Source organism: Cervus elaphus, chromosome 15, assembly GCF_910594005.1.
Source record: "Cervus elaphus chromosome 15, mCerEla1.1, whole genome shotgun sequence".
Lineage (NCBI taxonomy): Eukaryota > Metazoa > Chordata > Mammalia > Artiodactyla > Cervidae > Cervus > Cervus elaphus.
In genome coordinates, this window is record NC_057829.1 from 87,502,044 (window position 1) to 87,514,960 (window position 12,917).

Sequence of the window (12,917 nt, forward strand, 5' to 3'; positions counted from 1 at the left end):
GACTGAGGTGGCCGGAACAGCTCGACCTCCCCCTTACTGTGGGCTTTTGTGATTAATTCACCCACTTGCTTAGGAAGTTTCTCTCCATCTGAGAAAATTAAAAACACCACTCTCTGGACAGGAATGTGGGATCACAAATGAGAACCAAATAGAAAAGATTTACACAAAAGCACAAACTCAGCAAAAGAGGAAACTTAGAAATCGCTAATAAGGTATAAATCAAGGAAAGGCTATTAGCAAACCCCTGGTAAGAAAAGAAAAAAAAAAGCTTTTAAAGTGATTTGCTGAGCTCTTAACAATACCATTTCTACCTATGATTTTCAAATATCTCCAGGGTAATTTGGCTCGAATCCTTAAACACTGTCATGAAGACGTTCCAAGTTGAAGGGCTTTACACAAAATTAGAGGGTACCAGAAAGCAGTGCCTTGCTATTATACCTCCAGAATTCTGTGAATTTTAGAACTGGAGGGTCTTGCTCATTTGTGTGTTCCCCACAACAAAATACATGGGTCAGAGTATTTGTTTAATGTGTGAACAAGCAAGCAAAAGAATGGGTGGATGGATGGATGGAATGATGTACACAATGAACACATAGATGGATGGATGCAGGACCAGATGGATGTATAGGCAGATGAAACAAACAATGAATAGATTGATGGAAGTAAGGAATGGAAGAAGGATAAAGACTAACTCACGTATTTTACTGATAAAAACGTAAGAGCCAGTGGGGTTACTAATTTGTCTATTTGCCAAAAACAGCTGGTGTCAGAATTGAGGCTCTCAGGTCTCTTAAAATCCCAGTGTAGTGTTCCCAGTCTAGACTCTCTTCTCTTCCATTTGCCTTTTTTAATCAAGAGTTCTGAATCATTAACAGTATTAACAACACAATCTTCTTAGTCTTTGAGAGCCATTTTTGGAGGCAATATAGGCTGGTATATTTGTGCCTACTTGATAATCAGGGATATTAAGCACAGAGTGAATTTCCTGTGACCACTTTGAGCTCATCAAGAATGAGAAAGCATGAAAACCACTCAATTTCACATCAACTTTCTGCCAATCTCACCCTCAGAGATTCACACAGCGAGCTGCCTGTGACGCTGGACCCTACCTGGGCCGGTGGAATACTGGAAACAGAGGGGAGCCACGGGCCCTGGCCCAATCTCACCCCCAAGGAGAAATTATTTGCCCCAAATACCCAACAAACAGTTATTCTGCCCCTGCCCAGGGAGTTTAAATGACATGGGGCACATTATTTCTTGGAGCAAACTGCCCCGCTTTGGGGATGTTCCCCTGGTTGAAATCTAGAGTTTTGCAGCATTTCACTTCCTGTTGGTACTGGGCCTAAGATATTGGGTTGGTCAAAAATTTCATTTGGGTTTTTCTGTAAGATGTTATGGAAAAATCCAGATGAAATTTTTGGCTAACCCAGTACTTTCACTTCCGGCTCAGGTTCTTGGCTTCTGCCATCACAGGCTCAGAGAGCAAGTTCTTCTACGAGGTCTTGGTGAGTCCCTTGAATTGTGCTTAAGACAGAACCTCGAGCAAAAACGATGCATATCTGTGCTGATGGTGGCGATGGCCGATGGACTGGAGATGCAGGGCCTTGCTGGGATGAGATGGCTCAGGGACCAGCTCCGTTGAAATGACAACGCCCACCATGTGAGCCTGCAGTCCAGCCTCACAAGCCATTTGGGAGGAGGCCCACGAGTCTATCAGTTGCAGAAGCATTACCGCATTCTGTAACGGTCCATCCCTCCACTGGGACTTCTAATCCTCTTTAAGTAGGTGCCCCTTGAACATCATGCCCTCACGGAGGCCAGCCCTCAGGATGCCCATTGGCACCTGCTTCTTGCCGCCAGGGCTTCCTTTGGCAAACCCAGGGAGCAGGCTTGGCCTAGGAAGTCCCATGAAGATAAGCACTGGGGAGGTCTCAGGATATAAAAAAGAAGCTGGCATCATCACAAGGGCATGTTTTCCTTCACTAATGAAAATCTTCCTACTTTAGCACAACATCTAGTTTGGGAGGGACCCTTAGAGGCGTAGGAATGCATTGGAATCTGGAATCATTCCAAGCTGCATCTATTTCCACCTCCTCTGAATGCTCCAATAATTAAACTGTCTTCCTTTTTTTTTCTGGGTGGACCAAGTATAGAATTTCAAAAAACCATGAAGCAAGGAAGAATGATGTAACTTACGGAGGAGGGAAAGTCACTGAAGATTGAGAAGGGGATGTGGTATCAGCAGTAGGGACCCTACAAGTTCCCAAGCTACTGACACTTAGATCCTTCGCCCCAGGGCCAACCCAGAGAGAAGACGCGTCTCCCCACCTGGGACCCATCTCATTGTGCCCCCTTTGCCCGGTGGCTTTACCAGGCCCAGATGGAGCTGTAGGCGCAAATCAAAACCACATGTGGGGAATTCCAGGGTTATTTGCGATCTCTAAACAAAGGCCATATCCGGGCCCACCACTTCTAGGTGAAGAGCTCAGGCCACACGCCCTATGCTCTGCAATCCGGGTGCTTCTCTCTGAGGAGCCCGGTCCATGGACTTTCTTTCTGGAAGCTTCCACGGGTGCTCTGGCCAGAAAACCAGGGAGCTCTTTGCCCAGCTGTTTCCTGATACGCGTCCCCGGCCACAGCCCGGCTCCAGGAGCAGCCGAAGCAAGGGTACTTGCCCGGTTGAAGGGTTCATGATGCAGCCTCCTTTGTCGGCGGCCGTCTTGCAGCTGCAGCCTCTCTCCAGGGTGTCATGGTTCATCCCAAAATTGTGGCCCAGCTCGTGTGCCAGGGTCACAGCCGCGCCCAGGGGGCTGTCTGAATGGTCCTCAAAGAAAACACAAGGGCACAATGTATAGGTCACAGCCTTTTGACCTCTTTCCCAGCACCCCCTTCCCTCCCAGCTCTGCCCCCCAGACATTTATCTTTCGTGAACATTTGATGGAATCCAATCTCCTATAAGGAACCAAGATGTGCTGTGCTATGCTCAGATGTGTCCTGACTCTTTGTGACCCCATGGACTGTAGCCTGCCAGGCTCCTCTGTCCATGGGATTCTCCAGGCAAGAATACTAGAGTGGGTGGCCAGGCCCTCCTCCAGGGGATCTTCCCAACCCAGGGATCAAACCCACATCTCTTGGGTCTCCTGCACTGGCAGGCGGGTTCTTTACCACTAGTGCCCCTTGGGAAGCCCAAGGATAGAGCCCCATTATTTAGTTTAGACTTAAAGATTTGACCTATTTTATTAAACTAGTGTGGGGCCCCCTCTGCTGAAGAATGCATTCCTTATGAATACATATAGGATTCCTCGTGTCTTTACATGAAATAATCAAGACAATCATTTCCCTCTGGCATCCTACAAGCTCTCACAAGACACAATTCTACTGAATGAGGCAAAACGCTGTCCCGCCTCAAAGGAAGAGGCGATCCTTCCTAGGTGGTTCAAGTGGTAAAGAATCCGCCTGCTGATGCAGGAGATGCAGGAGACGCAGGTTTGATCCCTGAGTCGGCAAGATCTCCTGGAGGAAATGGCAACCCACTCTGGTATTCTAGCCTGGGAAATCCCATGGACAGAGGATCTGGTGGGCTACAGTCCATGGGGTCGCAAGGGTCGGACACGACTTAGTGACTGTACAACAATAGGAAGAGGCAGCTCATTTCTTCATGGGAAATATAAGTACCATTTTATCCTTGATTGAGAAGATGCTGATAGAAAGTCAGGAGAGGAAGCATACTTAGTACAGTCTAAATAAGATCTGAGCAATCTTTGTTTTTTTTGACAGTTGAACCATGCTTGCTAATATTGTTTTATGCAGTATACCTAGCTTGTTCTCAGTATACATCTTTCTTGCTTACTGTCTCTCATCGACTCCTTTTCCCTTTCATTTGAGTTGGCAGCCATGATACCCATGGAGTCTTCATCCTGTTAGCAGATGCATTATCTTGTTGGACATCAAAAGATTCGAGCAGGGGAACAGTTGGAATCCAGCAGGGCTGCTAGTGTTGGAGGGGCTCCTGGGAGGAGTGAGTCGGCCGCGGCTCACTGCGGGGATGGGGGCACTGGCAGGACTGTTAGTCCTGGAAGGTGCCCCTTGGCCCCATTTCTCCGGGATCTGAGAAATTCTTACTGGGTATGCCTCTTGCTGTCTACTTGGTAAAGAAGGATACTTGGAAATTTTATAATAGTTCACCATAAAAGCAAATTGCATTGAATAAAGTGTCTGAAGACTCACTGAATTAGTTTGGAAGTTTACCTTCATCTGCAATTTTCTGGAAGAGTTTGAGTAAGATAGGTGTTAGCTCTTCTCTAAATTTTTGGTAGAATTCAGCTGTGAAGCCATCTGGTCCTGGGCTTTTGTTTGCTGGAAGATTTTTGATTACAGTTTCGACTTCCTTGCTTGTGATGGGTCTGTTAAGATCTTCTATTTCTTCCTGGTTCAGTTTTGGAAAGTTATACTTTTCTAAGAATTTGTCCATTTCATCCAAGTTGTCCATTTTATTGGCATACAGCTGCTGGTAGTAGTCTCTTATGATCCTTTGTATTTCAGTGTTGTCTGTTGTGATCTCTCCATTTTCATTTCTAATTTTGTTAATTTGGTTCTTCTCTCTTTGTTTCTTCATGAGTCTTAAGATCGCGACTTGCCTGCTCTCATTTTGTCAGGAGGCATCCTGATTCTCTGACTCTTGCTGCTGGGAGTTCACTCAACCTTTTGCTTGGTTTTGGAAGGTGGGTTTTCCATCTAGCAAGAGCTGCTTGGCCACCCCCAACTTAGTGGAGTGCATGCATGGCTTGGCTAAAGAGATATTAGAAATTAATTTTTAAAATATCACTAACTCAGCCTTTAATCAGTGACTATGATCTGCAGAAAGGGTGCCCATGACTGGTGTTTCTGCAAACGCCTGTGCATCACCGGGTGTTGAAGGCGACTTTCTGAAGCCTGCTTTGTGCTGCAAGAGGTAACGTGGGGGTTCTCAGGAAACAGTGATACTGTGCTTTACAAGCTTCTTGGCACCAGAAACCAGTTCTGTGGAAGACGATTTTTCCACAAACGGGGGAGAGGGTGGGGATGGTTTTGAGATGTTTCAAGTGTTTTACATTTATTGTGTAGCTTATTTCTATTAGTATTATATCAGCTTCACCTCAGATCATCAGGCATTAGATCCCAGAGGTTCGGGACCCCTGCTTTATTTTTTATTTATTTATTTTTCTTTTCTTTTTTTGGGGGGGGGACCCCTGCTTTAGAGAAAATGCTGTTCCTGATACAGATAATCTTTGTGGGGTCTCTTGATAGAGGTGTGCTCATGTAAGATTTTGTAGGTTTGCTGGCAGTTAAAGCTGTAGCTGCCTTTCTCAGTAGCCCTCAGTCTAAGAAAAGAGTGGCATGTCAAACCAAGTTATTCTTAGAATAAATGAAATACCTAACAAATTATTTGTTTAGATTTTATAGTTTCCTGTTGTAGGAAGCTTCACAAATGTTTCAGGAAATCAATTTTCTTCAATCTGAAAATGCTGAATTTAGCGTGCTTTGGTACAAAATTCTAGGAATTCATCTTTTTTTTTTTTAAAAAAGACTCTTCATTAAATTCTTTTATATCACTGAATATCGTGGTTTTGTTTTGAACTGCCTAATTGTTTCACATTCTTCCACATATAGGTGATTATAAACAGAATGTCTCTTAAGAGACCCTGATAAAGGGTTTACATTTCTAATAAAACAAAACCTATTTCTTTATTACTGGCATTATCTCCAAACCAAGACTATTTTAGTCCAGTTAGATACAAAGGCGTGGCTTGAGGTAACTGAAATGAAAGATTTGCTCAATCTCAGAAAAATGGAGAAACGGTACAGAACTCAGATCTCCAATGCAATCAGGATTCCTGCTTCCTTGTGACAGGATTTCCTTCCTCTTAGATTTGTGGGTCCTTGAAAGAGGCACGGTTACATGTAACACTCACGAATTTAACTTCAGACACAGTGGGAGAAAGTCTGGATGTTTTAGATCTGGTCAAGATATTGATTTTGTTGACCTCAAGAATTTGATAGAAACTAAAGGAGCTGTGCGCTTTCAGCCAACATGGTGTTTCTCTTCAGTTCAGTTCAGTTCAGTCACTCAGTCGTGTCTGACTCTTTGCAACCCCATGAATCACAGCACGCCAGGCCTCCCTATCCATTACCAACCCCCGTAGTTTACTCAAACTCATGTCCATTGAGTTGATAATGCCATCCAGCCATCTCATCCTCTGTCGTCCCCTTCTCCTCCTGCCCTCAATCCTTCCTGGCATCAGGGTCTTTTCCAATGAGTCAGCTCTTCGTATCAGGTGGCCAAAGTATTGGAGTTTCAGCTTCAGCATTAGTCCTTCCAATGAACACCCAGGACTGATCTCCTTCAGGATGGACTGGTTGGATCTCCTTGCAGTCCAAGGGTCCGTCAAGAGTCTTCTCCAACACCACAGTTCAAAAGCATCAATTCTTCGGCACTCAGCTTTCTTCACAGTCTAACTCTCACATCCATACATGACCACTGGAAAAACCATAGCCTTGACTAGACCGACCTTTGTTGGCAAAGTAATGTCTCTGCTTTTTAATATGCTATCTACGTTGGTCATAACTTTCCTTCCAAGGAGTAAGCATCTTTTAATTTCATGGCTGCAGTCACCATCTGCAATGATTTTGGAGCCCCCCCAAAATAATGTCTGACACTGTTTCCACTGTCTTCCCATCTATTTCCCATGAGGTGATGGGACCAGATGCCATGATCTTAGTTTTCTGAATGTTAAGCTTTAAGCCAACTTTTTCACTCTCCTCTTTCACTTTCATCAAGAGGCTTTTTAGTTCCTCTTCACTTTCTGCCATAAGGGTGGTGTCATCTGCATATCTGAGGTTATTGATATTTCTCCCGGCGATCTTGATTCCAGCTTGTGCTTCATCCAGCCCAGCGTTTCTCATGATGTACTCTGCATAGAAGTTAAATAAGCAGGGTGATGATATACAGCCTTGATGTACTCCTTTTCCTATTTGGAACCAGTCTGTTGTTCCATGTCCAGTTCTCTTCATGTGAAGCAAATAAAGAATGTGCCTAAGGATGGACTTCACTGTTGGCTGGCTTGTCAAACACACTACTTGTTAATTAATTCTGGCCTGGACTTGACTTCTGATGCAGTGTATTTACCTGTGTCTCTTTCCCACATCCATTTTCATCTTTTGAAAATAGTCTTCCCTGTCTGCTTTCAAAGACGGAATCTTGATCAAATGTGTGCATGTAAACAGAATAAAGGATGTGAACTTTAAAAAGCCTCTTTATGTAATCAGATCGGTCATAAGAACGTTTAACAGGCCACAGCTGCAGACCTGCCATGCTTATAAGGAATTCAGTTTCAGCCCTAAAAAATATTTATGCCAAGTTTTAAGTGGCAAAGTCAGTAGCGACTGACCATGGAACCATGAAAGAGAAAATGATTCCCTCTTAAAACTTTACAGGCTACTCTGTTAAAAATACAGTTGGGATCTGACTTGAAATGAACCTGGCACCAACAGAAAACAAACTTTCCAGTGACTTCCAGGTTCAAAGAAAACCAGAGGGCGGACTGTTTAAGCCAGAAGTCCACTGGGTGGGGGCAACCCCTCCGTAGAGCCTCCTCAGTCTACACATTTAGTGCGTGTTTATGTTAATTACCCACGCCACCCAGAGGAGAGGAAAATATTCCATGCAGATATTCACTAAGAAGATTAGGGTGGGCAGTACGTGAAGAGCAAATAGAAGTCAGCAAAATATTCCTCCTTCAGCCCTTTAATACAATCAAATATTCACAAATGTTCTGTTTGAAAAATGTGGAAGAATTCACGATTTCTTGGAAGGGCAAGGCTCTGTTTGTTTAACAGAGGGGGTGGGATGGTCTCTGAGGACACTCCCTGTCTGAGGGCTGGTACGAAGGGGATACTACATTGTTCCATCAGGGTCTGAAACCACATGGGATGAGAGTCTTCCCTTTAGTTACCCGACGAAGGGGAGCCCATCAAAGTTACCTCCCTGTTACTTTCAGAAGGAACAAGTCCCAAATAGTCTCCCCGTTTTATTTCCTTTTACAAACATATATAGCTCTTATATGAAAAAGTGATCCTTGTAAAGCAATAAACCCAGGTCTCTGCCTTCCAAGAATAAGGTTAGTATAAAGACAAATTGGACCCTGGCAAGGAGGTATGTCAAGCATTCGCAGTGGTAAACAGTTAAAAACCTCAGACTTTTGGCTATTGGGCCTAGAGGCAGAACCATCAGAAAGCCATTCTAACGGTAATATCTGGTGAGACCACAGTCCATCCCAGAAGCTGAGTGATGAGGGCAACCCCAGTGCCCTGGCTCATCCCAGCGCTGGGAGGATTTCCTGGTTGGAGGTTCTCACTTGAAACTTTTCCTCCATAAAAGATGTAGATTGGCTTCCACTGAACTAGTTTTACACCCTCACCTTTCCTATGTGCAGCTCGGTGTGTTGTTTTAAACAGTCCCTAGAATACAGTTTGGAGAAGGCAATAGCACCCCACTCCAGTACTCTTGCCTGGAAAAGCCCATGGACGGAGGAGCCTGGTAGGCTACGGTCCATGGGGTCGCTAAGAGTCGGACACGACTGAGCGACTTCACTTTCACTTTTCACTTTCATGCATTGGAGAAGGAAATGGCAACCCACTCCAGTGTTCTTGCCTGGAGAATCCCAGAGACAGGGGAGCCTGGTGGGCTGCCGTCTATAGGGTCGCACAGAGTCGGACACGACTGAAGCGACTTAGCCGCAGCAGAATACGGTTGGGTAGGGAAGACCATAAGCAGAAATAGGGTAGAAATATATCTAAGCTGACGCCTTAGAAAAGACCCTGATGCTGTGAAAGAATGAAAGCAAAAGGAGAAGAGGGTGGCAGATGAGATGGTTAGATAGCATCATCGACTCAGCGGACAGGAACTTGAGCAAACTCCAGGAGACAGTGAGGGACAGGGAAGCCTGGCATGCTGTAGTCCACGGGGTCACAAAGAATCAGACATGACTTAGCGACTGAACAACAATGATATCCAAGGAGCATTAAAGAAAAAGAACCTAATTTTACAAAGTCTGATAAGTTTCCTGAAAAATCATCAAGAGAATTAGGTCTGGACATTGCTGTCGACTTCTCCATGCCCCTGGCTTACCATGACGATTCCCCCGGACTGTTCAGCCGTGCACATACTCATGATTGGTGCCATGCCGATGGTGGTCCCTTGGAAATAAACTCCACTAGGAATAAAAGAAAGGACTCTCTTAAATCAGTATAGAGAAGCTTTCTAACATTTGAAATTCTGTTGGACATTCCTGCATTCCAAGAGCAGAAAAACTGCAAAAGCATATATAAAGATGAAAACTAGCACAACATTTTAAATCAACTACATTCCAATCTTAAAAAAGATGGGAATAGTTGCATGAGAATATGTTTGCAGGTGCTTTTTATCTTTGGTTCTTCTAAAAATGTGTGTTCCAATTGCCTCATCATCCCGTAATCCTTAAAGATTTCTGTTTTCAAGATGCGGGGCAACAACCAGTCATGACTTGTATATTTATAATTTGTAACCTGTCTGTCTCCTAGTGAACCGGGGGTGGGGTGTTCCTTTTAAACAATATCTGCTGTTGCTAGGGCTGAAAAGAGTAACGGGGAGAGAGAGAGAATCACTATTAAGAAATGAAATGCATTAGATGCTTTACTCGATTCTCTGCTGCTGTTGAATTTTGCTTTCCTGGGTAACGTTACTGGGTTACAATTAGGCCAGAAACCCAAACTTTTCCAAAATGTCCTGCTAATATGGCTTGCAAAAATAAAAACAGCAGAAAAATGATTGACCCTTGGGAGTGAGTGCAGAAGCACCCATAAAGTCTTAGCACCTAGGAGGAAGCTTCCAGAAGGAGACTTCATGGCTTTGGAGAAGGTTTTCCCCACATGGAATCTTAGTGAATAAGTAATGACATCAAGGCCTGTTTAATGCAATGCTATGAATTCTAACTTAGTGAATTAAAAATTAAAAATTGAATAGTTGGTGTTTGGAAGCAACCTAAACATCCATAGACAAAGGAATGGATAAAGAAGATGTGGTACATATATACAATGGAATATTACTCAGCCATTAAAAAGAATGAAATAATGCCATCTGCAGCAACATGATGGGCCTAGAGATTGTCATACTGAGTGAAGTGAGTCAGAAGAGAAATATGGTATGATATCCCTTATATGTGGAATCTAATAACAAATGATACAAATGAATTTGCTTACAAACCAGAAAGAGACCCACAGACTTAGAGAAAAACTTATGGTTGTTGGAGGGAAGGAAAGGGTCTCGGGATGGTTAGGGAGTTTGGGATGGATGCATACCACTGCTGTATTTAAAATGGGTCATCAACAAGGAATTACTGTACAGCATATGGAACTCTGCTCAAAGCCATGTGGCAGCCTGGATGGGAGCAGAGTCTGGGGGCGAGTGGATACATGTGTATGTATGGCTGAGTCCCTTTGCCGTTCACCTGAAGTATCACGCCATTCTTAACTGGCTATCCCCCAATACAAAATAAAAAGTTAAAAAATAAGATTATTCCTTGTTTATCTGAAATTCAAATTCAGTAGAATATCCTGTAATTTTATCTGGGAACCCTAGCATAACAATGTTGCCTGTTTAATAAAGATATGCCCCACCACAATCCTTCTTTCTATCTCCTGCCCCATTTTCTGCTCCATTCTGCCCCATTCCAGAAAAAAAAATCAAACATTGTATTTGCTGAATCTCCTTTAAGCAAAACAAATAAATGGCCATGTTTTCTTGGCCATGTACACAGACAGATACCACACATTATTTGAAAAGTTATACATTTTGGCAGTGCTCAATTGGACTAAAAGGATAAGTATAGGCAAAATAAAACTTCATCTCTGTATGTATGCATCCAATCATTCATCTATCCATCCAGCCAGCCAGCCATCCTATTACACTCATGTGTAATAGCTGTAGGGACCACAGCTTTATATTTACATCTGTATAGACCCTTTTAACAGATACAATTAAACATATATATAAATAGTAAAGTTATATAAGAGGCTAATTTATTTCCAGATGTTCAAATTGGACAGGCTCCATTTGGGGGAAGAAATCAAAACAAAACACTCTGACTCTACTTTTAGTAGTTCGGGATTAATCAATGCATAAAATATGAGGCAACCGCAAATATCCAGGGGTGGGGGAAAAAAAAGAAACAACCCTGAGAAGTGGCCAAAGTCAATTATCGGAGAATGCCAACAACCTCAGTTCAGACGAAGGCCTTTTCTAAAGTGAGCATAGGGTAGGGCTGCTTTTCAACTTCCTATAAATGTTCAGTAAACTAGATCCAGTGTGTCACAGGAAAGTGTCTCTGACCCCAAAGCTTTCAATTCAGTGATATGAGCTACATGAGAACAGAGTCATGGCATAAATTGGGACTTCCCTGGTGGTCCAGTGGCTAAGACTCCGTGGTCCCAAGGCAGAGGGCTCAGGTTTGGTCCCTGGTTAGGGAACTAGATGCTGCATGCCTAAGACCTGGTACCAGCAAACAAATAAGTACATACTTAAAAAAATAATGGTATAAGTTGTTTAAAAATTTTAATAAAAAGTTCTTCAGTTTAGGAAAAAATCTACTCCATACAATCTTAGATTATGATGTGTTTTACTTGATATAAAGGAGTCTGTAATATGTTACCAATGTACTATGTTATAGGCATGCTTTTCCTTAGTTTCTCTTCTTCATGGTACTTATCATGCTCTGAAATACTCTTGTTTATTATTATCTCCTCCCAGTAGGGGCTTCCCTGGTGGCTCAGAGGATAAAGAATCCGTCTGCAATGCAGAAGACCTGGGTTCGATTCCTGGGTCAGGGAGATCTCCTGGAGAAGGGAATGGAAATCCACTACAGAATTCTTGCCAGGAGAATTGCGTGGACAGAGGAGCCTAGTGGGCTACAGCCCATGGTGTCACAAAGAGTTGGACACTACTGAGTGACTAACACTTTCACTTTCCCTGTAGACTGGAGATTCCCAAGAACAGGGAGGTTTACTGTGTGGATCTGTTATGTTTGAAGCCCCCAAAAGACACACATTGATTAAATAATAGAACACAAGGTTTATCTTGGACACTGCTGGTATTCTCTGATCTAAATAACCAAGAGAAACAACAAAACAGGAGGAATAAGTTTTTTTTCTCCAGGCAGTCGACAGGATCACTCTACTGTACTATCTTCAGATCTTGCATAAATATTTTTCACTAATAATGGCAGAAAATGAGCTTTTTAAAAAATATACTACTCAGGACAATTTTATATCAAGACTAAGCCTAGCGGGAGGGATAAATTGGGAGTTTGGGGTTGACATATACACACCACTGGATTTATTATAAAATAGATAACCAACAAGGACTCTGCTCTATACTCTGTAATAACCTAAATGGGAAAAGACAAAGCCTAGAAGGAAATAAGACATCTGCTTGAGGGATACGTTTCCCAGGGTATGCAAAGAAAGACTTTTTCAGCAGCCCCCAATTTCAGCTGAGATGGCCTTCCTGCAGTCAGTGTGGGATGAGAAGCCCCCTTTGGCCCTGGTCCAGAGAGTGTGTTCTGAAGAACAGGTGCAGCTTCACTGCCTGTCAGGGGAGGCTAAGAGGAGGGCGGGTGTGCTGGGGGTACTCTTTGATCTGAAGCAAAGGAGAGACAGCAGACACCTTACCTGATGAGCTGGGCATTGTCATGGGATTTGCGAGGCAGAAGCTTCATCTTTCTCCAGTCCAGAAATTCATGCAGGCTCGTGAATGGGTCCTGACTTATGGAGCATTTGTCAATGTCATTCCACACCTCCACGCCCACCAACACGATCCGAATGTTCAGTGGTCGGTAAAACTGAGG

At 43.5% G+C, this 12,917-nt stretch overlaps 1 protein-coding gene across 3 annotated transcripts in view; it reads right to left on the reverse strand.

Annotated features, from left to right (window-relative positions):
* The window catches only part of ADAM12 (ADAM metallopeptidase domain 12), a 381,565-nt gene that overhangs the window by 83,661 nt on the left and 284,987 nt on the right, over window positions 1–12,917 (reverse strand). For all 3 annotated transcript variants that reach the window (XM_043926044.1, XM_043926045.1, XM_043926043.1), the window contains exons 9-11: window positions 12,742–12,911; window positions 9,167–9,251; window positions 2,676–2,824 (exon numbers count right to left, since the gene is read on the reverse strand). In XM_043926044.1, coding sequence (XP_043781979.1) covers window positions 2,676–2,824; window positions 9,167–9,251; window positions 12,742–12,911 — 404 coding nt within the window. The remainder of the gene's footprint in view (window positions 1–2,675; window positions 2,825–9,166; window positions 9,252–12,741; window positions 12,912–12,917) is intronic.